The sequence below is a fragment of the Salvia splendens genome, chromosome 14 (assembly GCF_004379255.2).
Source record: "Salvia splendens isolate huo1 chromosome 14, SspV2, whole genome shotgun sequence".
Lineage (NCBI taxonomy): Eukaryota > Viridiplantae > Streptophyta > Magnoliopsida > Lamiales > Lamiaceae > Salvia > Salvia splendens.
Genome location: NC_056045.1, coordinates 30,202,837 through 30,226,423, shown reverse-complemented (window position 1 = coordinate 30,226,423; position 23,587 = coordinate 30,202,837). Strand labels below are relative to the sequence as shown.

The 23,587-nt window shown below is 36.8% G+C and overlaps 3 protein-coding genes and 1 pseudogene across 4 annotated transcripts; 2 read left to right on the top strand and 2 right to left on the bottom strand.

Moving 5' to 3' along the window:
• Positions 1–1,161: 1,161 nt before the first annotated feature.
• LOC121764521 (glycine-rich cell wall structural protein 1-like) lies at positions 1,162–5,364 on the top strand. Its single transcript, XM_042160532.1, has 2 exons — positions 1,162–1,813; positions 4,949–5,364. The coding sequence occupies exons 1-2, from the start codon at positions 1,162–1,164 to the stop codon at positions 5,362–5,364; spliced, it is 1,068 nt and encodes a 355-aa protein (XP_042016466.1).
• A 1,724-nt stretch (positions 5,365–7,088) lies between these two features.
• Positions 7,089–12,019, bottom strand: LOC121765874 (protein BTR1-like). 2 transcript variants are annotated; one of them, XM_042162155.1, is made up of 9 exons: positions 11,980–12,019; positions 11,725–11,797; positions 10,160–10,398; positions 9,967–10,073; positions 9,101–9,294; positions 8,816–8,892; positions 7,723–7,818; positions 7,573–7,634; positions 7,089–7,486 (listed from the first exon to the last, which is right to left on the bottom strand). In XM_042162155.1, the coding sequence occupies exons 2-9, from the start codon at positions 11,786–11,788 to the stop codon at positions 7,399–7,401; spliced, it is 927 nt and encodes a 308-aa protein (XP_042018089.1). In that variant the 5' UTR covers positions 11,789–11,797; positions 11,980–12,019; the 3' UTR covers positions 7,089–7,398. The 2 variants fall into 2 exon arrangements, with proteins under 2 accessions (XP_042018089.1, XP_042018088.1); XM_042162154.1 differs by lacking the exon at positions 11,980–12,019 and having other exon boundaries at positions 11,725–11,970.
• Positions 12,020–15,931: 3,912 nt separating this feature from the next.
• On the top strand, positions 15,932–16,587 carry LOC121765964 (histone H2B.3-like). Its single transcript, XM_042162263.1, has one exon. The coding sequence runs from the start codon at positions 15,991–15,993 to the stop codon at positions 16,429–16,431; it is 441 nt and encodes a 146-aa protein (XP_042018197.1). The 5' UTR covers positions 15,932–15,990; the 3' UTR covers positions 16,432–16,587.
• A 1,892-nt stretch (positions 16,588–18,479) lies between these two features.
• On the bottom strand, positions 18,480–21,132 carry LOC121763530 (annotated as a pseudogene).
• Between the last annotated feature and the right edge of the window lie 2,455 nt (positions 21,133–23,587).

Below are 23,587 nucleotides of genomic sequence, written 5' to 3'. Positions count from 1 at the left end.
TTCTATTTCTTTTTGGTGGGTCATGGATATAAAAATTTAAATATGGTGAAAAATACTTATGAAGGACTATAAGTGTAGCTTTGGAGTGCTATAGTCAAAATCGGATGTGAAAGAATTTAAGTGGGAATCCCTTTTGGTTTGTGGGTACAAAATTCAAAATCAAACACTTCACTACGTGCATCCACATGTTACATACGGGTTGGATCAGCCCGAATCCGACTCTGGCCTCGACCCAAACCCGAATCAGAACTAAACCTGTTGATCCAACTCCAAACCGAAACCCGAATCTGAACCAAACCTAATTCACAACTCATTTATGAAACAACTAGCTCGGATCCAATTAATTCAAACCCGAATCTAAATAATAATGAATTAAAACACTGATTTATGACTCAATTATGAAACAACCAACTTGGATCCCATCTGAACCAGAACTGATTCATGACTCATTTAGGAATGTTACATTTGTTATGAATCAAAGTAACCATTGTATTAAAAGTTATTATTACAACTATGAATCTTTCTTATCTATTTGGAAAAGGGAAAAGAAAAAACTTTAGTGGGAGACTTAAGTTTGAAGCATTTCATTGAATTGCTTTTGGCCTCATGGTCAAAAAGTGGGATCAACTACGAAAAATTGCATAAAAATATTGGAGGCCAATATTATTTCAAATTATTTAGGTGAGTGTGTAAACCTAAGATTTCAATCAGATAACACAATAATTTACATGTCACATGTCGAAAATATTCAAAATCAATTTGTATTCTAGGTGTATTAAAAATTATGACATTTTGAAAGAAGAAGAAAAAAACTATATTGGTGGTATAAAATATAATTTCACCTAAAATTTAATTTAATTGTATAAAAATTTGTCAGAGTCTACCACCACGGCACCACCACCTACGCCACTATCTCATCACACACGTTAATAATTTCCTCAAAATGTCAATAAATAAATAATTAAATTCGATCGAGAGAAGATACTAGAAACCCATGCAACTTATCGAAAAATTGAATTTCCCACTCCTATAAATAGGCCTCATGCCTTAACGTAATTCATCATCATTAAAAAACAATTACAAACTCTTCCTCACAAGAGCTCAAAAAACAAATCATTGATTCTTACAAATTGTGCTATTTTTTGAATATTTCAAAAAAAAATGGCACGCAATTCCAATGTTTTAGCTGCAGCATTGTTAATAATGCTGTTTGTGGACATTGCCGTGGGCGCTAGGCTCGGGAAAAGCATTAAGGCCGGCGCCGGCGGCGGTGGCGGAGGCGAGGGAGGCGGAGGTGGTGGTGGGGGAGGCTCGGACCTTGGTTCGGGGTCGGGGTATGGTTCGGGATATGGCTCGGGGAGTGGCTCGGGATACGGAGGCTATGATGACGAGGGGGGTGAGTATTATGGGAATGCCGGCGGCGGAGGCGGCGGTAGTGGCGGCGGCGGCGGAGGGGGTAGTGGAGGAGGAGGTGCTAGTGGTTCCGGGTCGGGATATGGGTCCGGGTACGGGTCCGGGTATGGGTCGGGTGGAGGGGGAGGGAAAGGAGGCGGTGGAGGCGGTCAGGGTGGCGGGGGTGGCGGTGGCGGTGGCTCGGCTGGTGGGTCGGGGAGCGGGTCCGGGTACGGGAGTGGGAGTGGGAGTGGGAGTGGGTATGGGAGTGGAGGTGGGAAGAGCGGTGGCGGAGGCGGTGGTGGAGGAGGAGGAGGCGGTGGTGGAGGTGGCGGAGGCGGGGGTGCCTCCGGGAGTGGGTCTGGGTATGGAAGTGGATCCGGATCCGGGTCCGGATCGGGACACGGACGTGGCCGTGGAGGTTAAATAAAAAAAAATCAATCCTATTACTTTAGGCAGCTCAAATGCATCTCTATCATTCTCTTTTTCTTCGAAATGATTTGATGAAAAATGAGATAAAGGGAGAGGAGTTTTTTTCTGTGAACATAATTGGGGGTATCTGAATTTTAGTATCTATAGCAATAAAGTTGCATGGTTTTATTATCTTCTTATGTTAGGTGATGACCTATGCATATGTATTATCTTTCTCTATTGTAATTTTGTTATTGATGTTATGATATTATTGTACTTGTTTCGAATAGAAATGATATTTCCTTTTTACATGCACAATAAATTCTAATTTCCGAGTATTTTTTATAATTTTATTTATAAAAAAATCAAGGATCCTTTAATATTGTATTGCCAATAAAAATATTGAATATATATTAGAATCCGATTGTACATGAAAAAAAGTGGACATACGTCATTTACATCATTATCAAAATGTGGTATTAAAATTGTAAAGTTTAAAGTTTATAGTGTACAGACATAGTGATTTTCATGCAATGAATCCTACAACCATTTTTGAAATATTACTTAGTTGTTATGACATTCTCTTCCAAATATCATAGACATAAAGGTCAAGGCATAATCATTATAATTTTTTTTGAAAAAATGACACCTAACACTCGAAATTGAACTATTGTCCTAAGTCCTAAGCGATATAGCTAAACTTGATGATCAAAATAAATGTTACACTTATTATAAATCAAAATAACATCTTTTTATTGAATAAAGTTATTGTGAATAAAAGTTTATTGTAGCCGCTGGAAATTTTTTTTTATCGGAAATTTTGAGTAGGAGACTTAAGTTTGATGAATTTCAAATTTAGTCCCTAAAAAAAGAGGATTGCACATTTTAGGTCACTCAACTTGAATGTCACAATATATCTCTGAATTGTCATTAATCACATTTTAGAATCTTTTCTAAAAAAAAATCCATTGTACCACTAAATCACTTGGGGGTATAATTAACTTATATATTCATTATTATTCCTTATAACATCTCCAACCATTTACACTAAACTCAAACATATTTTAATATAAATGTCACATCAAATATGATTTTACTAATTTACTCAAACCATTTACACTAAACTTAAATTTAAAAGAATGTTTTGTATATTATGCATTTTTTACTCACAAATTTTTAAAAAAGTTTAGGTCTCATTTCTAACTAGCGCGGGTTTCAAAAAAATTACTCCCATTAAAGTCTCATTTCTAAATAAGGTATATTTGACTTATTAAATGAGATATATATTGGGTCCTACCTTGGTTGGTATGTTATTAATTGTTTGACTTTATTTAGTATTTTCACAGTGGTTCTTATGTAATAAGGAGAAAAGGCGATGATAAAGTTTATTGTCATTTTTTAAAAATTCTAAATGAGATTTCTAAAGAGGACAAACGAAATGGCAAAAATCAAGACTTTTAATATAGAAAAAAAATTAAATTAAATCTAACGTATCAAATTTACACCATTTTTAAAATATTTATTTACACGTATTGTATATTTCCAGATGTATACATTATATTTAATAATAATAGTAATAATAGTTTCTGTGATTTTTATCTTACATAAGAATCACATACACAATATTAGTATCTAAAACTTTACACTATTTAAAAAAATATTTTTCATATTTTTAAATGGTTTTTTACTTATGATCTAATGATGTATGCACATTATATATTTATGTTATGTATAAACTAAAATATTAATATATTTGAACTTTAAATGTTAAATTTAAATTCTTAAAATACTAATAAAGCTAATTACTACAGTAATGTTTGAAGGAGTTTAGGGCAATATGGGAATGAAAGTTGAGAATATCTAGAAATGTGTTTAATAATTGTCCATTGAGTTGTGATGATATTAATCTTCCGAATTCAGGGACTTAAAATGTGATAACTCCATTTTCCAATTACCTAAAATTGAAGTTCACTATTCATAAAATTGTTTTTGACTTGTCAAAAAGTGGAATTAACCAAAGACGGAATTATAACGTCTCACTATTGATGACTAATATTAACTGAAATTCCTTCTATCTCTTATAAATAGAAAATTTAAAAACGACATGAGATTTAATATGAAATTACTAGTAAAGTTAGAGAAAGATAGAAAGAAGAAGTGATTAACGTATTATTAGTAGAAAATTGTAATACAAAAAGAAAATCATCAAGGACATTTTTAATGCAATTAAAGATCTTAATTTGTGTTTCTAAATATACCACCAAAAATTCAAAAAACATCCTTATTGTTGGTGTCCCAACTAAAATTAGAGGAAGCAAATGGAAGCTTTCTTTTTGTCTCAAAATTATTGTTGTTTTTTAAAAATTTCCAAGGTAAGTAAGTAATTGCACCTTAATTTTTATATTCTTAAGAAAAATAAGTTTCTTTAATAGTGATTGACCTCATATCATTAGAAGATAAAATTACTATAACAGAAAGTTGACTAATTTTGATGATTGGCCATTCAAAAGTTGACTACATATTGAAAAAATGGGAGGGTATTAATCATTATGACATTTTGCCAAAAGACAAAATTTAGATTGATGATATAAATTATTTTTACCTAAAAGTAAATTTTATTATATAACCACCGCACCACCCAACCGCGCCATTTTGTCTCATCTCACACGTTAATAACTTCCTCGAAATCTCAATTAATGATTAAATTCGATGGAAAGAATATACTAGAAGTTCATGCAAGTTTTCGACCTATAAATAGACCTCATTCTTTAGCATAACTCATTCACAAACAACACAAATTAACTCTACAAGAGCTAATTAAAAACATTATTGTTTCTTTAGAGTATTATTAGTAACAAATTGTGCTTTTTTTTTCGAGATTTCGAAAAAATGGCACGTAATTCCAGTGTTTTAGCTACGGCATTGTTAGTAATGCTGTTTGTGAACATTGCCATGGGATCTAGGATCGGGAAAAGCATTAAGGCCAGCGGCGGCGGCGGCGGAGGCGGCGGTGGCGGAGGCGGCGGCGGTGGTGGTGTTGGAGGAGGCTCGGGATCTGGTTCGGGTTCGGGGTATGGTTCGGGAGGAGGCTCGGGGAGTGGCTCGGGAGAAGAAGATTGTGATGATGGTGACTGGGAATACGTAGATTGTGATGCCGAGGGTGCGTATCTTGCGCCGAGCTCCGGAGGAGGAGGTGGCGGCGGCGGCGGCGGTGGAGGCGGTGGAGGAGTTGCTAGTGCTCCTGCTGCCGCTCCCACATCAGGGTCGGGATACGGGTACGGGTCGGGATACGGGTCCGGGTATGGGTCCGGTGGAGGGGGAGCGAAAGCGGGAGGTGGCGGCGGAGGAGGAGGCCAAGGCGGCGGTGGTGGCTCCGGTGGCTCCGGGAGCGGTTCAGGGTACGGGAGTGGGAGCGGCTACGGGAGTGGAGATGGGAAGAGTGGCGGAGGAGGTGGAGGCGGAGGCGGCGGTGGAGGAGGCGGAGGTGGTTCCGGGAGTGGGTCCGGGTATGGAAGTGGATCCGGGTGGGGATCCGGATCCGGGTATGGAAGTCAAGGTTGAATAAAAAAATTCATTATATTATCTTAGGCAGTTAGAACGCATCTCTATCGTTCTCTTTTTCTTCGGAATGATTCGTTGAAACATGAGATAGTAGGGAAATGAGTTATTTTCATTACACATGATTTGAGAATCTGGATTTTAATAATTTAAATGAATAAAGTTGCATGGTTTATCATCTTCTTATGTTACATGTACTATCATGTTTATATCCTCTCCTCTATCATGCAGTTTTGTTATTGTTTTTTTTACTATTGTAGTTGTTGTGTTCGAATGGCAATGATATTTCCTTTTACAAGCACAATAAAATCTAATTCTAGAACTTAATTTACATCAAAATGAAAATGTGGTACTCCCTTTGTCCACCATTAATTGTTAAGAAATATAAGTCTTATATTTATTCAAAAAAAAACTTTTTCGTTTATATATATTTTAAGAGTGTTTTTTTTATTGATATTTAACAATTTCGTCAAAAATTAATAGTTAACCGCATTTTAAAGTGCAAAATTGACCTCGTACATTTGCACAAAAAACATATTTGGTCATACACATTTTAAGTGTGGTAACTATTAGTCCTAGAGTAATATATTTTCATTTATATTTTAGCTCATCAAATAGGTCATATTGTAGTTGACCATTAATTTTTTACACAACCATTGAAAAAATTGACCAAGACATACTCCATCCGTCCCAACTAAGTTGAGTCGTATTCTCTTTTGGAACGTCCCAACAAAGTTGAGTCATTTTCTCTTTGACAAAAAATAAAACATTCAATCACTTTCATTTTATTTTATAACCTACTTTTTACTCTCTCTTATCTCTCCTACTTTTTTCCTCTCTCTTATTTTACTTTACTTTCATTTACTCTATTTAATACTATTTCTTGACCTTTGTACTCAAAAGTTGATTCAACTTAGTTTGAACGAAATGGTATTATTTAGGACCAAAGGAAACACTTAATATGTAGCACCAAATTTTTTTTGGCAAATATAAGGGTCCCATTTCAGACTTTAGTCTAAGAAATGAAATAGAAAGTCAGTGAAAAAATTTAATAGAATGTGAGTTCTATTTTAATATTCAATATACTTAGTTTTTAATGAAATTTGAATGGAAAGAATTAGTTAAATGTGAAATTCATTACTAAAAGTAGTAAAAAAATAAATGTGATAAATAATACTAGTAGCAAGTAGACTGAAAAAGAAAATTAGTGACAAATATTGACAGAAAGAGTATTCAAATTGTAAAGTTTATATCAAATTTGAAATTGTGTACAAAAACTGACTTTCATGCAAGGAATCCTACCATATGAAATGTTGCTTAGTTGGTAGGACATTCTCTTCCAACTAGTAACATATTAGAGAACCGAGACATCAAAGACACGAGGTAAATTATTGAATATCTCGAAAAAAAATGACACCAAAACATGAAATTGAACCATTGTCCTAAATCCTAACACAAACTGTGATAAGCAAAGTCAAAAGTACAATGGTGAATAGCAACAAGATGCTGAAATGCACAAAAAAGCGTCAAGTTTAAGCAATCATCAAACATAATAGATCGAATGGCAGATCACAAATCCGGTGAATTTGTACCTAGATCGAATGGCAGATCATAAATGTCCGAGGACACGCAAAAAGCAGGAATAGATCACTTAGTGAGCTTCGTCGGGTGTAGAATCCACTATTATCCGACGCACTTCAACAATAATAACAACACCAACACGGACATATGGCTAACCTTAATCATCAAATATACAACATGAGAGTAATGGAGTTTTACAGCACTAAAGAAACAGGGGGAAAACAAATAAATTTTGCCACAATTTCCTCTTTCTTGATCTATAGCCTACAACAGACATTCTCCAACTTATTATATAGTGCAACACAATTGCTTCGAATAAACATAGAATCCTAAATTCGCAGTCTCATTATAGCTGATGGCATGAACGAATTTAAGAAGTCACCGAATGATAAACTGGAAAGGTTCACTCAGAATCTAGGAACTTAAAGGTAGGTAGAGTTCAGGACCATTACATGATTATCTCTCAGCAGCAGAAACAACTTTTGCAGATATCATGGACTCAGCTGCATGAATTGCGTTTTCAGACCCGGTGATGGTGACTTTCCTGGATTAAGATGCAGATGTGACATACTTACTAGATATACACTAACAAACGTTGAGAAGACATCGAGAAGTTGATCCACTCATTACCTATCTGATGTCCCGGGCATGAAATCACCTCTGTCAGAGATTTTTATCCGGGCTCCAGTAAGCTGCACAGCAAGAAGGAAACAGTTGGCACTCGGGAAAAAAAGAAAAAAAGAAAAAAGAAAAATGGAAAATGAAAACCAGAATGTTAACCTGGGTAATCTCCATCAGGTTCCTTCCTCCACGTCCCACAACTAGTCCGATACGTTCATCTGCGACCCCAATAGTCATCGAAGTACTTCTATCGTCCTGCAGTAACACATTGCATCAGAGAATAAGCCACATAAAATGAACCATGAGAAACTTGATCAGGTATGAGAGATTGATACTCAATCCCAACGGTGAAGAAATGTTGCAACCAATAATAAGAACATTAAGTCGTTAACAACAATTTTATGGTTTAGGAATTAGGATGTGCAGGTTGATCAGTTGATGTGTAACAATTCCGAGAAAACACATACTCCCTCAGTCATAAAAAAATAAACCAGTTTTACCATTTTAGGCCGTTTTCCAAAATTAGACAGAGTCTAAATATGGAAAGTTTAACCAATTGCACACCACTAATAGTGTGGACCCCACAATGCACTAACACTAGTTTCACTACCTTTTCCCTCTCTCTTACTTTCTCATTTCTCCGTTACTTTACCAATTGCACTTTAAAACCCGTGTCATTTAGGCATTTACAAGTTAGTCTATATTTTTTAGGACGGATGGTGTATTTTGTAACCAACATTACCAGAAAAGATGAATTTCCTCACAGCTCATTACAAGTGCAAAAGAGCATGGTTATAGTCATTTCTAGGAATTAACAGTGTAATCACTTTTAAGTACATACTCCCTCCGTTTTTTAAAATAGCAACTATTTCCATTATGGTCCGTTCCTTAAAAATAGAAACTTTAGAATCTTTCTATTTTAGGACATGGACCCCACAATCCACTAACTCTACTTTCACTTACTTCACTCATTTTTCTTTTCCTCTCTTTTACTTTACCAATTTTTCTCACTTACTTTACCAATTGTGCATTAAAACCTGTGTCGTTTCAAATGTTTCTATTTTTGAATATGGAGGGAGTATAAGGCACGACAAAAGTAACCAATAATAATATGCACTAGTAAAATCACTTGGCTGATGAGAAAAAAAGGTAGCATTAGATCTGTATGAGCAGTGTGCATGTGCAACCAGAAGCAAATAGCTAGAAAACATGAAAGAAACATTCATCAAACTAATGAAAGCTGTGAGCGTACCTTGTTAGGCTGTCTATTGTTCTGATACATCATTCCCGGTCCATTTTGTCCATAGTTCATCGCATTGTACATAAGAGCTGGATAAGTGGGACAAAATAAATAATAAACATTAACTACAGGAAACAGACAACATGGTTTTAAGAAGGAAAACAAATAAATCTCTTTCAAAATTAAAGGTGAAAGAACAAGACACAAAAGAAAGAAGATACCCTTAGTCCCTTGGAAAACTAAACAACTGCCCTTAGAACTAGAAAGAGAAGAAATAAGTTGCAATTAAAACCAAACCTGCATAAGGAAATGGAGTATTTGCGGACTGCTGATAATATGGGTCTTCCATCAATTTCCATACGATTAGCGCAATCGCCCGCATTTGCTGGGCTAAAGCACCTGCTACAGTTACAATCCGGTCCTGCAAGCCAGGGTAATACATATCTTGGGGAGATATCCTAATGTCAGCTCCAGTTTCTTCAATCAATGATCTGTTCCCAAATTCGGTTAATTTTTTAAAAAAAAACAATGAAGTTAAAGAAACATGAGAGTGAACAAACATCCAAGAAACAGCCCATTCAAGCAAGTGCATGCAAAGGTATATCAGGCCAGTATAGCTATACATGTTGGAAGTATCACCCATTGACCAATATCAGGTAACATCAGTGTCTGGGAATCAGATGAACATATCCAAAAGCAACAGCATTATTGGTTTTAAATAAACAAGACTCTGTTCATTTAAAGATACCAAAAAGCCACCAATTTAATTCACCAACAAACAACAATGGCAAGGCTACATGATCAACAATGCTAGCAAATATGAGATGATGGATGAAATAGTATATAGGCATGGTAGAGGCATGTGTACACACAAATAAGAATGGCCACTTCTAAACTCATCATGGTCTGAGATTATACATGCATCAGATGCCTTTAAGCTGAGTATGCTAGTAGAAGGTCAAAAAAGGAAACTCCAAGATCCTTCCCACCCCACCCCTGTACCTCCCAAAAGAGAAACCAGAGACGACATGAACAAAGAATTGATTGGAATCTTTGAGCTTGACTAGATTCCCGACCACTGCTGACTCCACCATAATATCAACAGAAATATAAAAATCATGAGTATTACTATCACGTACATTTAAAACATCGGGTAGGTTTACCTTATGTTGGCGCCAGCCTTCCCAATTATTCCACCACATGAGCTATTGGGTACCACCATTCTTATTTTATATTCTGGATCCATTTCAGCTCCATCCTCAGGATAAAACTAACCCAAACAGATAAGAGATCTTCTTACTAACTGTTTAACAATTAACTGGAAATTGCTTGTAAAAGTGCATCAATATCACTAACCTCATCCATCAATCTAGATAGAATAAGCTCAGTTGCCATCAATATGCCATCTACTCCTCCAGAGAGCATGATAATCCTATCAGATGTGCCAGGAAAACACTCATTGTTGCGTGACAACTGGATACGGATTCCAGACTGCGACTTAATCTCATTTATTGTTGAGCCACCTTTTCCAATTATAGCTCCAGCTTCCGCATTTGATAAAAGGAGCCTAACATGAGTGGCTTTCTCTTCATTGTCTGCGCAATAAGTAAAAAAATAGAGACAGAAATTTAGGAAATAGTACGGCCTATAAAATGTCATCCAGGCAGAATCAGAAAGTGAATAAACTGGCATCCGCAGCATGCACTGGCAAGGAGTGAGAACAACCATGTTTCACTATTTTTTTTATTTCTGCATCTTTAACACTATATTTTCATAAACTCAAAGGGGGAAGTAGCAGAAAATGAAGCTCTAGTCTATAACAGAGTCGTTATTAGATGTACTAGTGATCACACTGAGACCAACAGTACAAGATTTGTTTAAAGCTTTCTGTTGTCAATAAGAAATAGATGCAATATGTTGTGGATATGGAATTTTGGAAGGTTATTCATGTGTGACTGAAATTCCATATCCTCTGTCCCTACACGTGGCATTTAATGTGTCAAATGAGAGGACGTCACATCTCAATATTCAAGGATGTAGTGATCTGCCAAACATAAGCTAACCATACGAAGGTTTACATAAGATTTTCAGTTTCAATGACTATGTCTCCCTCTTTGTAACGGATTGAACCGGTAAAATGCAGCCCATGAATTCCACATGAACATAGATACTGCTAAATCTACTACTTTAACTCTACTCTACAGACTACAAATAATATTTACAAATATAAAGATCTAAGATCTGCAGGCTTGTGAACTCATTCTCATCCAAAACCATCCAATTTCAATATCAAAATTCCAATGATAGAGTATTTCAATCCAACATGTACAAAAATAGGATAGTTTGACCACGAAGTCTAGGTACAAAATTAAGTACTGTAATTAGAGTTCATGAACATAGCACAACCTACAGCAGAAAAGGCAAGGTTGTGCCTTGTGGTATATTTCTTGACCACGAAAATAGAGAAAGATGGAATTCAATCATAAAATTAATACATTCAGGCTGTTGTATAACATGGAAACGAATGTCTAACCAGTAACCAATCAATATCCTGAACGCAAATTACTGGGAAATGAGTTGAAACTGATTAACAGAACAAGCAACGCTATACTGTAATCCATTCCATCACGATTTGAGTGTCACTAATACACTTCAAATGTTCATCTACGTCTCCATAAGATGGTAACACAACAAGCTCAATTTCAAATCAGCTTCAGAAACCGAAGCCGCATACAACAACCAACAACACTACTCAATATCTTCAACGGCAACAACAAAAACACTTAAAACTAGCTTAGAAGCAGCAAACTCCGAAATAAAATAACATCTCAACATTGAAACCAACCACGGCAAACACAGATCTTCAGTGACAACCACGACAACAGCAATAAATCTTTCGTGTTAAAATACAATGAAATTACCGGTCGATTTGTGAGGCGGCGACTCAATCTGTTGAGCCTCGGACGGCGGTGCATCGAGCTCCATTCAAATGTTCTGTTAAGCAAATAAAAGTCAGAGGATTCTAAATCTGAACTCAAATCGAAGTTGAGAGGGGAACGTGATGCCGACTCTTTGATGCGTGTATAATTTATGGATATAGTGAACGTAGAGAGAGAGAGAGAGAGAGAGACGACTTTGTGAGAGAGGGCGTTTAGGTGTAGGAGAATGTGCTGTACCTGCAAGCTGCGGCTTTGAGCCTTTACGTGTCTTCTGCGGTGACATTTCCTACGGTGTGACCAGTTTGCTACAAAAAGTGTTAGAGCACCCATAATGGGGCGTCCGATGGCACGCCCGATACGTGTCATCGTCCTCGGGTGCGTCCGATGGCTCCATTGTGGGTGCCCGGACGATGGCACGCCCTACGCCCACGCCCTAAACTTTGGGCACGGAAGAAGCGCGGGTGATAGGCCATCGTCCGCGCCATCGGGCACCATTTTGGGCTCCGCGGACGATGGCACGCATTTTTTTATTTTTTTTTTCGAATCTTGTCTATTTAAACCTCGTTTCTCATTCACTTGTTCATACGAATATCTCGCCTCTCTCATTTCTCTCATCTCTCATATTTCTACCTCTCTTACATACCAAAATGAACCACGACGACGACACCACTAGTTCCTCGGACTTAGATGCAGCCGTTGAAGAGGTCATGGCGGAATGCTTAGCCAAACTGCAGCGCGAGGAGGCGGCGGCGGAGCGGATCCACCGGGCCTATTCAACTTCGGACGGTTGTCCGACGTGACCACGCGGCAGCTAACCAACGTCTGGTTGCAGACTATTTTACCGAGCAACCACGGTGGGGCCCGACCGTTTTCTGTCGCCGGTTTAGAATGCCGCGTTACCTTTTTCTCAGCATTGCCCGGACGTTGGAGTCACGTGATGAATACATGACGTAACGGGAAGATGGCGTCGGCAGACCCGGCCTTACACCGTTGCAAAAGTGCACGGCTGCGCTCCGTCAGTTGGCCTACGGCACCACGGCGGACATTTTCGACGAGTACCTCCACGTCGGGGAGACAACAGGCCGGGAGTGCCTGAAGAGATTTTGTAGGGGAATTGTGGAGGCCTACGGGGACACATATTTGCGCAGGCGATCGCTGTTGATTGCCAGAGCCTGAATAAGATGCACGAGACGGTGCATGGCTTTCCTGGGATGCTAGGGAGCATCGACTGTATGCACTGGGAGTGGAAGAATTGTCCAAAGGCGTGAAGAGGCCAATTCACTAGTGGATACAAGAGCAGCCACCCGACGATGATCCTCGAAGCCGTCGCTGACTATCGGCTCTGGATCTGGCATGCTTACTTCAGTGTAGCCGGGTCGAACAACGACATCAACGTCCTCAACTCATCCACCATCTTCACCGAGCAATGCAATGGCAACGGCCCGGCCATCGAGTTCACTGCCAACAGGCGCCAATACCACATGAGGTACTACTTGGCCGATGGCATATACCCACAGTGGCCTGTTTTTGTGAAGACGATCAGCTGCCCAATTGGTGAGAATAGGATTTTATTTGCGCACAGGCAGGAGGCGGCGCAGAAGGATGTCGAGCGGACATTTAGTGTGCTCCAAGCACGGTGGGCAATAGTGAAAGGGTCAGCTCGTCTCTGGTTCAAGGAAGTCATCGCCGATATCATGTATGCGTGCATAATCATGCACAACATGATAGTCTAGCATGAAGGTGGGAGCATCACCGACTGGAACGATGATAAAGGTGCATCTAGCTCGTCCGGCACGCCGACCGCGCCCACCGCTAGAGGATTACCGACGGGCTTCAATGAGGTTCTATCTAGACATGCCTCAACGCGCAACCAACAAGAACATGCTCAGCTCATGAACAACATGATTGAAGAAGTGTGGGCCCGTAACCGCCATCGCTGAGTTTGCGTATTTTTTAATTCGTATTGTAATGTATTAATTTTTATAAATGAAATGAAGTTTTTCCCCAATTTTTATAGTTATTTAAATATTCAAATAAAAGAAAATGCATAGGGCGCGCCTTAGGGCGCCCCATTGCAGGTGGGAGGGTAGGAGAATAAAAATGATGACGTGGCGGTGCATAGGACCCGCCCAGGGACGCCCCATTGCTAATGCTCTTATACGAGCGAGCAAATTATCCTAAATTTTAAAATCTAATTGAATTTTTTATTCGGATCAGATTTCCAGATGGAATATTTAAAACTAACTTTTATGTTGAACAATTATCATTTATCATGGTATTTCCATTAAATTTTGCTATTGGATTCTAAAATTATTGATTTTTTATATTTTTATGCAATTTTAAATTTTGGGTCGGACTTTGGGATAGTTCAAATTCGATTGAGTTCATTTTCGTAAAATTTTAAATTTGGTCCGACCAAATTGGACAAACATCTAATATGAAATTCGAAATTGATTAGTAATGTGCAACTTATTGAATTTATTTTTTCGGCCACAGTACCCATTAGATCATTGTCACCAATGACATTGCTTTATGACCAATGAGATTGTCATCGTTAGGCCAATAAACGATAATAAGTTTTTTGGTGACGGCCTCGACAATCTTTCCTCGTTAGATGTGGTTGTAGATGAACTCATAACAAATTTATTTAACTTGTTCTATATGATAAGTGTGTGATGCATGAATTGTTGGTACTATATTGATACCTCATTAGATGTGGTTGTAGATGAACTCATGATAAAGTTATCTAACTGGTTCTGCATGAGTTGTTGGTACTATATTTATGATCAAATAGTAATTCGCAATTAGTTTATTACATTAAAAATGTTCATGTTGGTTATGAAGAACAAGTGGTGTGGTTTATAAAATAAATAAACTTTATTCCTCAACAGACTTAGTTTTTTAGGGTGAATTCTCAAGTTTGATTTCTAAAAATTTGGTGCTTTAGTCGAGATGTCTAACTATTTAGAGTCGTGGCATGCGCAAGACCGTTGTGATCACGATGATGATTGGGATTTGACTTTGAATGATGGTTTGATAAAGATCTAGTCGCCACCAATGAGAATTTAAACCAATAGCCTATTAGACCATCCACAATAGGCGCCCAGCGACCGCCCAGTCGAATGCCGGCGCTGGGCGGTTCGCTGGGCGGTCTATTGTAGCCGCCTAGCGGCTGAGTGGAGAGAGAAACCGCGCAGCGCTGGGCGGTTATGTGGCGCTGGGCGGTCCGTTCGGCGCTATTGCAGCGCCCGGATCGCCCAGCGCACCGCCTAGCGCGAAAATTAATTTTTTTTCTTCCGAAACACTATATATACGCGCTTTGCTCGTCATTTTCATTCGCACAACTTGTTTTAACGAGTACTCTCTCTATCTTAATTTCCGAAAATTAATTCAGACGAGGAGTGAATTGTCACTCTTTTTTATTATTGTATTTTTTTTTAAATTAATGTACTTTTTTTAAATTATTGTACTTTTTTAAATTTTAATAGTATTATTAAACATTTCCCGTATATGTCTCGTAAATTAAATTTCGCATATTGTGTGATTGTTAATTATTTCATTTTGTATATATTTGTTAATAGTGATGTAGATATTATGTGGCTAGGCTATGTCTGGGCTATTGCTGGGCTATTTGCTTGTTTTGATGATGTGGCAGGAGGATTTTTAGTGCTGCTGATGTGGCAGTGGCTAGGCTATAGCTGAGCTATTCCTATTGTGGATGGCCTTAAAGAATTAGAAAAATTAGATGTCACCAACGTACATGTTAACTCTAATAATGGTTAAAAACTTTTTAGTTAGTATACTTAATTCCAAATATTCTAAATCCGATATTCACTGAGTTTAAAGTTTAAACAAATTTCATAGCATAAGCTTATATAGTGATTAACTGATTATTAAACACATTTTTCCTTAACCAAAGATGTCAACTATACTTAAATACATCTCCAACCATGTTGAATCACAGCCGTTGATGAATCCTCCAATCAACGGTCATTCACCACAATCCGCACCCTCGAAATCCCACCAATAACAATAAAGCAAAACTTTATTCCAAAGTGACGTTACTAGCAACAATCTACACCGTCCAAACACTCCACCCCATCAACGCCTCCAATCACGATCCGCGCCGATACCAATCCACCAATCACAAACGACTATCTCCCAACTATATAAAATCTTCTCCTCTTCCAACATTTCACAACAGACCGAAAGTTCAATTTTCCCCCAAATCAAAACAGCACGCAAGCAATGGCACCAAAGGCAGAGAAGAAGCCAGCTGAGAAGAAGCCCGCCGCCGAGAAAGCTCCCGCGGCGGAGAAGGCTCCGGCCGAGAAGAAGCCGAAGGCGGGGAAGAAGCTGCCGAAGGACGCCGCCGCCGGCGGAGACAAGAAGAAGAAGAGGAACAAGAAGAGCGTGGAGACCTACAAGATCTACATCTTCAAGGTGCTGAAGCAGGTGCACCCCGACATCGGAATCTCCAGCAAGGCGATGGGGATCATGAACAGCTTCATCAACGACATCTTCGAGAAGCTGGCGCAGGAGGCTGCGCGGCTTGCTCGCTACAACAAGAAGCCGACGATCACGTCGCGGGAGATCCAGACCGCCGTGAGATTGGTGCTTCCCGGTGAATTGGCGAAGCACGCGGTGTCGGAGGGGACTAAGGCGGTGACGAAGTTCACGAGCTCTTGAATTAGTTAAAATCAGGGCTTTTGGTTGAATTGGGGATTTTCTGTGGTAATTAGGGTTTTAAGATAGTTTTAATTTGGATTGTATGTTTCTGCTGTCTCTCTCTGGTTGTTGCTCTCTCCAAATCGTGAATATATGAAATGTTACATTTTCCGAATATTTTCTGTCTCTTAACAAGCTTAAGTTATGTGAAGCTCTGTTATAAAAATACATTTATATTTACGTAGCTAAAAGAGTAAATATTTGCACCATCACTAAAAGTTACTGACATGTATTGTGATTTGGAATTTTGGATTCGCTTTATGTGTTTAAAATTGTGTCAGGGCACATGCAATCAAAATCAAAATTAATGTTGGAAACAAGGAATGAAATTGTTACAATGAGATTTTATTCATTCAAAGTGAGTTAACATTCCAATACTCATAATTCTAGAGCAATACTTATAATCTAGCATCCCAAAATGTCAAGGATACTAATAAAAAGTGCTCATGTGTTGGGATAAAAAAAATGAGCTTACTCTCATTCACTGTAAACAGTTTTAACACTTCCGTCCAAATGGGACAAAAAATGACCCGAATCATTTTACATACCGAGGCAAAAACATAGTGTCAATGAGACAAAAATGGCTCGAATCATATCAATCAAAGGGCTTAAGTGTCAGCACACTTCATGCTTGTGCTTCAACACATTTTACAATAACATCCTTAGAGCATCCAAAATGGAGGATGTCCCACCAGACATCCGTACCACTGTGGATGCTCTTACTAGTATTTGCTGCTGGATGGAGATTATTTCACTTTTCAAATGACAACAGAAATCCAACTCTTTTAAGCTATGGTGCAAGTGTTAAAACATGCACAGATTATTCGTGTGTTTGTGTTGGATAGTAAGAGAGTGAGTCAGTAAAGGTCATAAGGCAGTACTCCCCTAACTATCCTACATATCAGTTCACATTCACAATATATAAGAATATAATGACATTTCTCATGAAAACATTATAAGTTTCCACAATACACAATGAAGTTGATGCAGTTCTCACAAACAATCAACTAAAGATGTCACACCAAATGAAAAACATAACATACAAACGATACAAAGAAACGAGTACAAAAGCTCAAATGCAAAAACAAAAACATCAAGCAAGAAAGACAGTAATCCTAACATATAGTACTACTACTAATCAACTAGTGATCTCATACCAAATGACAAACATAAACCTACTAGCAATACGAAGAAACGATAACAGAAGCTCATACGCAAAACCAACACAGATCAAGCAAGAAAACAGTAATCCTAACTACATTTTCTCATCATGATTGCATAACCATTAGAAAACGCAATAAAACCGACCCAAATCAACATACCCCTCTTATTTTCCCTACACCATAATGCTCGGTTTACAATTCATAACCAAACCTGAATCAGAACATATACAGACCAACACCAGCATCAGAATTATATCGAGCACACGAAAAGCAAATTCAAATACTAAATCCTATCCAGCTAATTAAGGGGATAAGTGAAGACCTGAATCCTCAATCCCACCAATACGACCGAAAAGCCCTCCCCCGATATTGTAGAGACCTTGACTGAGTCCGTATAGGACAATCCCCACAGCAAGCATCGTTACACATCATTGTTAAACCACTGCAACCAAGCTAAAAATCGGTGAATCAATATAGATCATCAATTGCAGACTGAATTTGGCGTGATCTCATCATGTACTAAGTAAATGTCCCCAAAATCTATGAAATCGAAACTAGTGCAATGATTTCTAATCAAATTAATAAACAGATACATCGAACATGTCAAATATTCTCATGAAAATTCATTGAAAAAGGTAAAACACCTAATGATTAGAAGCATTTCAAATTTCAACGATAATCAAATAGAAAATTTATAATTATATCAATCATATTTTATATTTTATCGAAAAAAGTTTCAAACCAAATCAAGTGAATAGCTCGAAAGAAATTTCAGTAGGAAGGCAATGCCAGCATCCTTTCACAGACACCAAAGGGGTAAAACAGAGCATTATTATAATCAATCATCATAAACCGCACAATTCAAGAGCTCGTAAACTTCGTAACCGCCTTGGTCCCCTCCGAAACCGCATGCTTCGCCAATTCACCAGGCAGCACCAATCTCACCGCAGTCTGGATCTCGCGAGAGGTGATCGTCGGCTTCTTATTGTAGCGCGCGAGCCTCGCCGACTCCTGCGCGAGCTTCTCGAAGATGTCGTTGATGAAACTGTTCATGATCCCCATCGCCTTGCTCGAGATCCCGATGTCAGGGTGCACCTGCTTCAGCACCTTGAAGATGTAGATCTTGTACGTCTCGATGCTCTTCGATCGCTTCTTCTTCCTGTCGGCGCCGCCGCTCTCCTTCGGCAGCTTCTTCCCGGAGGCCTTGGGCGATTTCTCGAGTACCGGAGACTTCTCCGCCGCCGGCTTCTTCTCCGCCTTTGGTGCCATTTTTATGTTGAAAGAGAGAGATTTGATTGGATGAAGATTGAAGAGGAGAAATGATGGGAGAGAAGAGAGTGAGGTGGTGGTGTTTATATTGAGATGTGATTGAATTTGAACCGTGGATGCGATTAGGAGTGGACGGTGGAGATTGGATGATGGGGGATTAAGTTTGGGAATTTTGAAAGTTTTTCGTTTTGGCGCTGGATTTAATCTGACCGCCATTACTTCGATGGGGATTTGGAAATGATGATCTTGATTTGAATTAAATGTTAATTAATTGAAAATCTGAATGTGATAAATAGCTTTGATTTTGCTATAACCAATGGTATTTTAGTAGAGGAAAAATAAAATAAATATAGTGCTATATTTTTAGTCATGGTCATGATCTCATGGACTCATGGGGTTGCAATATTTATTCAAAATAAAAAGAATTACTACTAACATACTATTGACTCTTTTGAATATACATTTTCCAACTTTAAGAACATATACAAATATTTCCATTTTTTCATATTTTTTGTATCATTATCAAATTTAATTTTCAATAATAGCAGTATAATATTTATTTATAATTTAAGAATAACGTAATCTATCTTAAAATTATATAGTGTGGGATGAAATATAGTATTAAAAATAAATATTAGTACTTCTAATAGCAAACTCAAACAATAAAAATGAATTGATTTTGAAATGATCAAGACATAAAAATGAATATGGATCGCAATTATGAAAAAAACATTTCTAAATAATTATCAATGATTAAATGATACTCCGTAAAAGTTTAAAAATTAGTATCTTTATATTTTTTCACATTGTATATAGTCTATGAACCAGAGTATTTTTTGTATATCTTCCACCACACATTAATCGAAACGAAAAATGAATCTTATGTATTTTTGTATATTTCAAGAATCAAGGTGAAGAAGTTAAAAGAAAAACTAATCAATATACATAAAAGCAGTACTTATAAATTCTAAACTCAAATATAATCAAATGTATAATCTGTAGAGAACATCTGTACAATTTGTTTCCAATACAATCATTTTTTTCATTTGCTAATTCAAACCCCACATAGCTAATTCCATTAACAGAATTAAGCAACCAAAAACATAGGTGAAACGTCTACAAATAATACATGTCATAGCTCATAAGTTTCAAAAGAGAAATCATCAGTGCTTTCACTAACAACACTCCATCCACATTTTCAACAATAATCTATTTTTTTAACATTTGAATACATTTACAAAAATTAATCCATTTAATTTGTATAGATATTATGCTCAAAAAATTGCAGTAACAATAACAAAATATACATTCCATTATCAAATTCCACTATACAAAATTTCATAAGTTTGCTTTCCAACATTTTACAGCATAAAAATTACGCAAAATCACAAAATAAAAAATTCATCTTCCTAAATGGATAAAAAGATATAAATAGAGAGGGATTCAAGGCTGTCACAGAAAATCCCAATCTAAATGAAGAGCATATTCAATCAAAACAAATATTACTCAAAATCTGATACACAATCGAAAACTCAAGCTACTAAGTATTATTCAAAATTAGAAATTTCAGTATCTAGACGCATTAATCGAAACTCCAATTTCCATTAAACGATTCATCATAAGCATCAAATTTATACAATCAGAAATTAAACCTAACACCAGCTGAAATTAAAATCAAATCAATACCAGAAGATCCACAATTCCCAGAGGCGCGAAACCCTAGGTACCACAAACGCACAAATTCAAGAGCTCGTGAACTTCGTCACCGCCTTTGTCCCCTCCGACACGGCGTGCTTCGCCAATTCACCGGGCAGCACCAATCGCACGGCAGTCTGGATCTCCCGCGACGTGATCGTCGGCTTCTTATTGTAGCGCGCAAGCCTCGACGACTCCTGCGCCAATTTCTCGAAAATGTCGTTGATGAAGCTGTTCATGATCCCCATCGCCTTGCTGGAGATCCCGATGTCGGGGTGCACCTGCTTCAGCACCTTGAAGATGTAGATCTTGTATGTCTCCACGCTCTTCTTGTTCCTCTTCTTCTTCTTGTCTCCGGCCGCGGCGCCGGCCTCCTTCGGGAGCTTTTTCCCGGCCTTCGGCTTCTTCTCGGCCGGGGATTTCTCGGCGGCGGGCTTCTTCTCGGCGGGTTTCTTCTCTCCTTTGGCGGCCATTGTTTGCGGGAAAAGGGAGAGTGGGATTGAATGAAATCTGAAGAGTGTGGAATTTGCGAGATGTGGAGAGAAGAATTTGAGGCGGTTGTTTTATAGAATGGGGAGTGTGTTTTGATTGGTTGCTTTGGAGTGTGCGGATCGGGATGTGGAGCCGTTGGATGAGATATTTTGACGGATGAGATTGACTTGGAGATGGGACGTCAGGGTCCCTTGATTTCAACAAACTTTTGGCGGTCCTACTAAATTTGATGGCAAATAGAGAATCTAAGGAAAAAGTAATCGTTTTTCTGAACCTATACATATTTTAATATTACTACTATTACAACAATTAATTTTCTTAAATAATTAGATAAAGGTATGAAAAAGTAATTTTCTTAAAAATTAATCACAAATTTTAAGATCAATCTCAATTACTGGCGGGTGGTGGAGTGTTGTTGTCAAAGAAAGTGGATGATTTTGCAAAATCATTTAAATGACAAAGGAAAATGTTTTGGAGACATAATGTCTAAGACATAATGAGGTTAAAATAGTCATTTTATATTGTTTTATATTTTTATTTAAATAAATGCTTTATACATATACCATACTACCCTTGTGCATATAAAAATATTTTTTTATATTTGAGAATTACTTGCTTAGGAAAGTTGTGTGCATTTATATGGATGACATAATTTAAGCAAATCTATACTCTAATCATAGTAAAAAGTGATCCTTTAATTTTGGGGCTTCTCTGAATTTGATTCGGTTGACCTTTTTATTTTTTACATTTTACTATCAACATTGATGATTAGATTAAGCAAAAAGTATAGTGTCACATATACGTACACTATGTAATTTACATATACTTAATCAAAAAGTAATCCTTAATAAAAAATGTTAAATGTTAAGGAGCCCAAAAGTAAAAGTAATCGTTTTAATTTTTTACTTTTTATACTCTATACTCTAATCATAGTACTTAATTAACTAAATCAAATTACGCAAACCTCACAAGATTAGATTATATCAGCCTTTAGTTTCATTACCATGTAATTGTGAATCTATGATTAATATGCATCAACTTCTAGAAACGTTTATACAAAATAAACATAGTATAATTATTTTGTAATTCGCTTTCATATTTTATTATAAACTTTTCACTTCTTAATATTCATGTCTCGAAATGTAGGCATGTTCTAATGAGACGATCGAAGAGAGTAAAACTATATAAGTGTTACTTTTATCGAACTTTGTTTCTCAAGCAATACTAATAAAATAATTTGACGCAAATGACTATTATCCTTTCATTAGATGGTACAAGTAGAAATTAAGTATATGAAATATGTACACTAGTGGAGTACTATTTTACAATTTAGAATTTTAAACATTATTATAGAAGAAGAAAAAAGGTTGACGTGAGTGACTATTACTATTTCGTTGAACGATGCCACTGAGAAATTAAGTATGTATATGCATGCCATCATTTTTATGATTCAAAATTTTAGTAACTATTTAATACTAATAAAATAATTTGACGCAAATGACTATTATCCTTTCATTAGATGGTACAAATAGAAATTAAGTATATGAAATATGTACACTAGTGGAGTACTATTTTACAATTTAGAATTTTAAACATTATTATAAAAGAAGAAGAAGAAGAACAAGAAGAAGAAAAAGTTGATGTGAGTGACTATTACTATTTCGTTGAACGATGACACTAAGAAAATAAGTATGTATATGCATGCCATCATTTTTACGATTCCGAATTTTAGTAACTATTTGATACTAATAAAATAATTTGACGCAAATGGCTATTATCCTTTCATTAGATGGTACAAGTAGAAATTAAGTATATGAAATATGTACACTAGTGGAGTACTATTTTACAATTTAGAATTTTAAACATTATTATAGAAGAAGAAAAAAGGTTGACGTGAGTGACTATTACTATTTCGTTGAACGATGACACTGAGAAATTAAGTATGTATATGCATGCCATCATTTTTATGATTCAAAATTTTAGTAACTATTTAATACTAATAAAATAATTTGACGCAAATGACTATTATCCTTTCATTAGATGGTACAAATAGAAATTAAGTATATGAAATATGTACACTAGTGGAGTACTATTTTACAATTTAGAATTTTAAACATTATTATAAAAGAAGAAGAAGAAGAACAAGAAGAAGAAAAAGTTGATGTGAGTGACTATTACTATTTCGTTGAACGATGACACTAAGAAAATAAGTATGTATATGCATGCCATCATTTTTACGATTCAGAATTTTAGTAACTGTTTATGATTCTAAAATTTAAATTTGTTTAAATTTTTTTATTTTTAGAACGTTACAATTAAAATATAAACTAACTAGTGGTATATAAAAAGTATAAAAAATAGAAAGAAAATCAAACTCCACGTTTTAGATGATTGAATTCAAATGTTTTTATATAATTCAAATTTTGTAGAAAGTCAATTTTTGATATGGAGTATCTTACTAAATTATAGGCTAGCGCTTAGAATCAGAAAATATATAC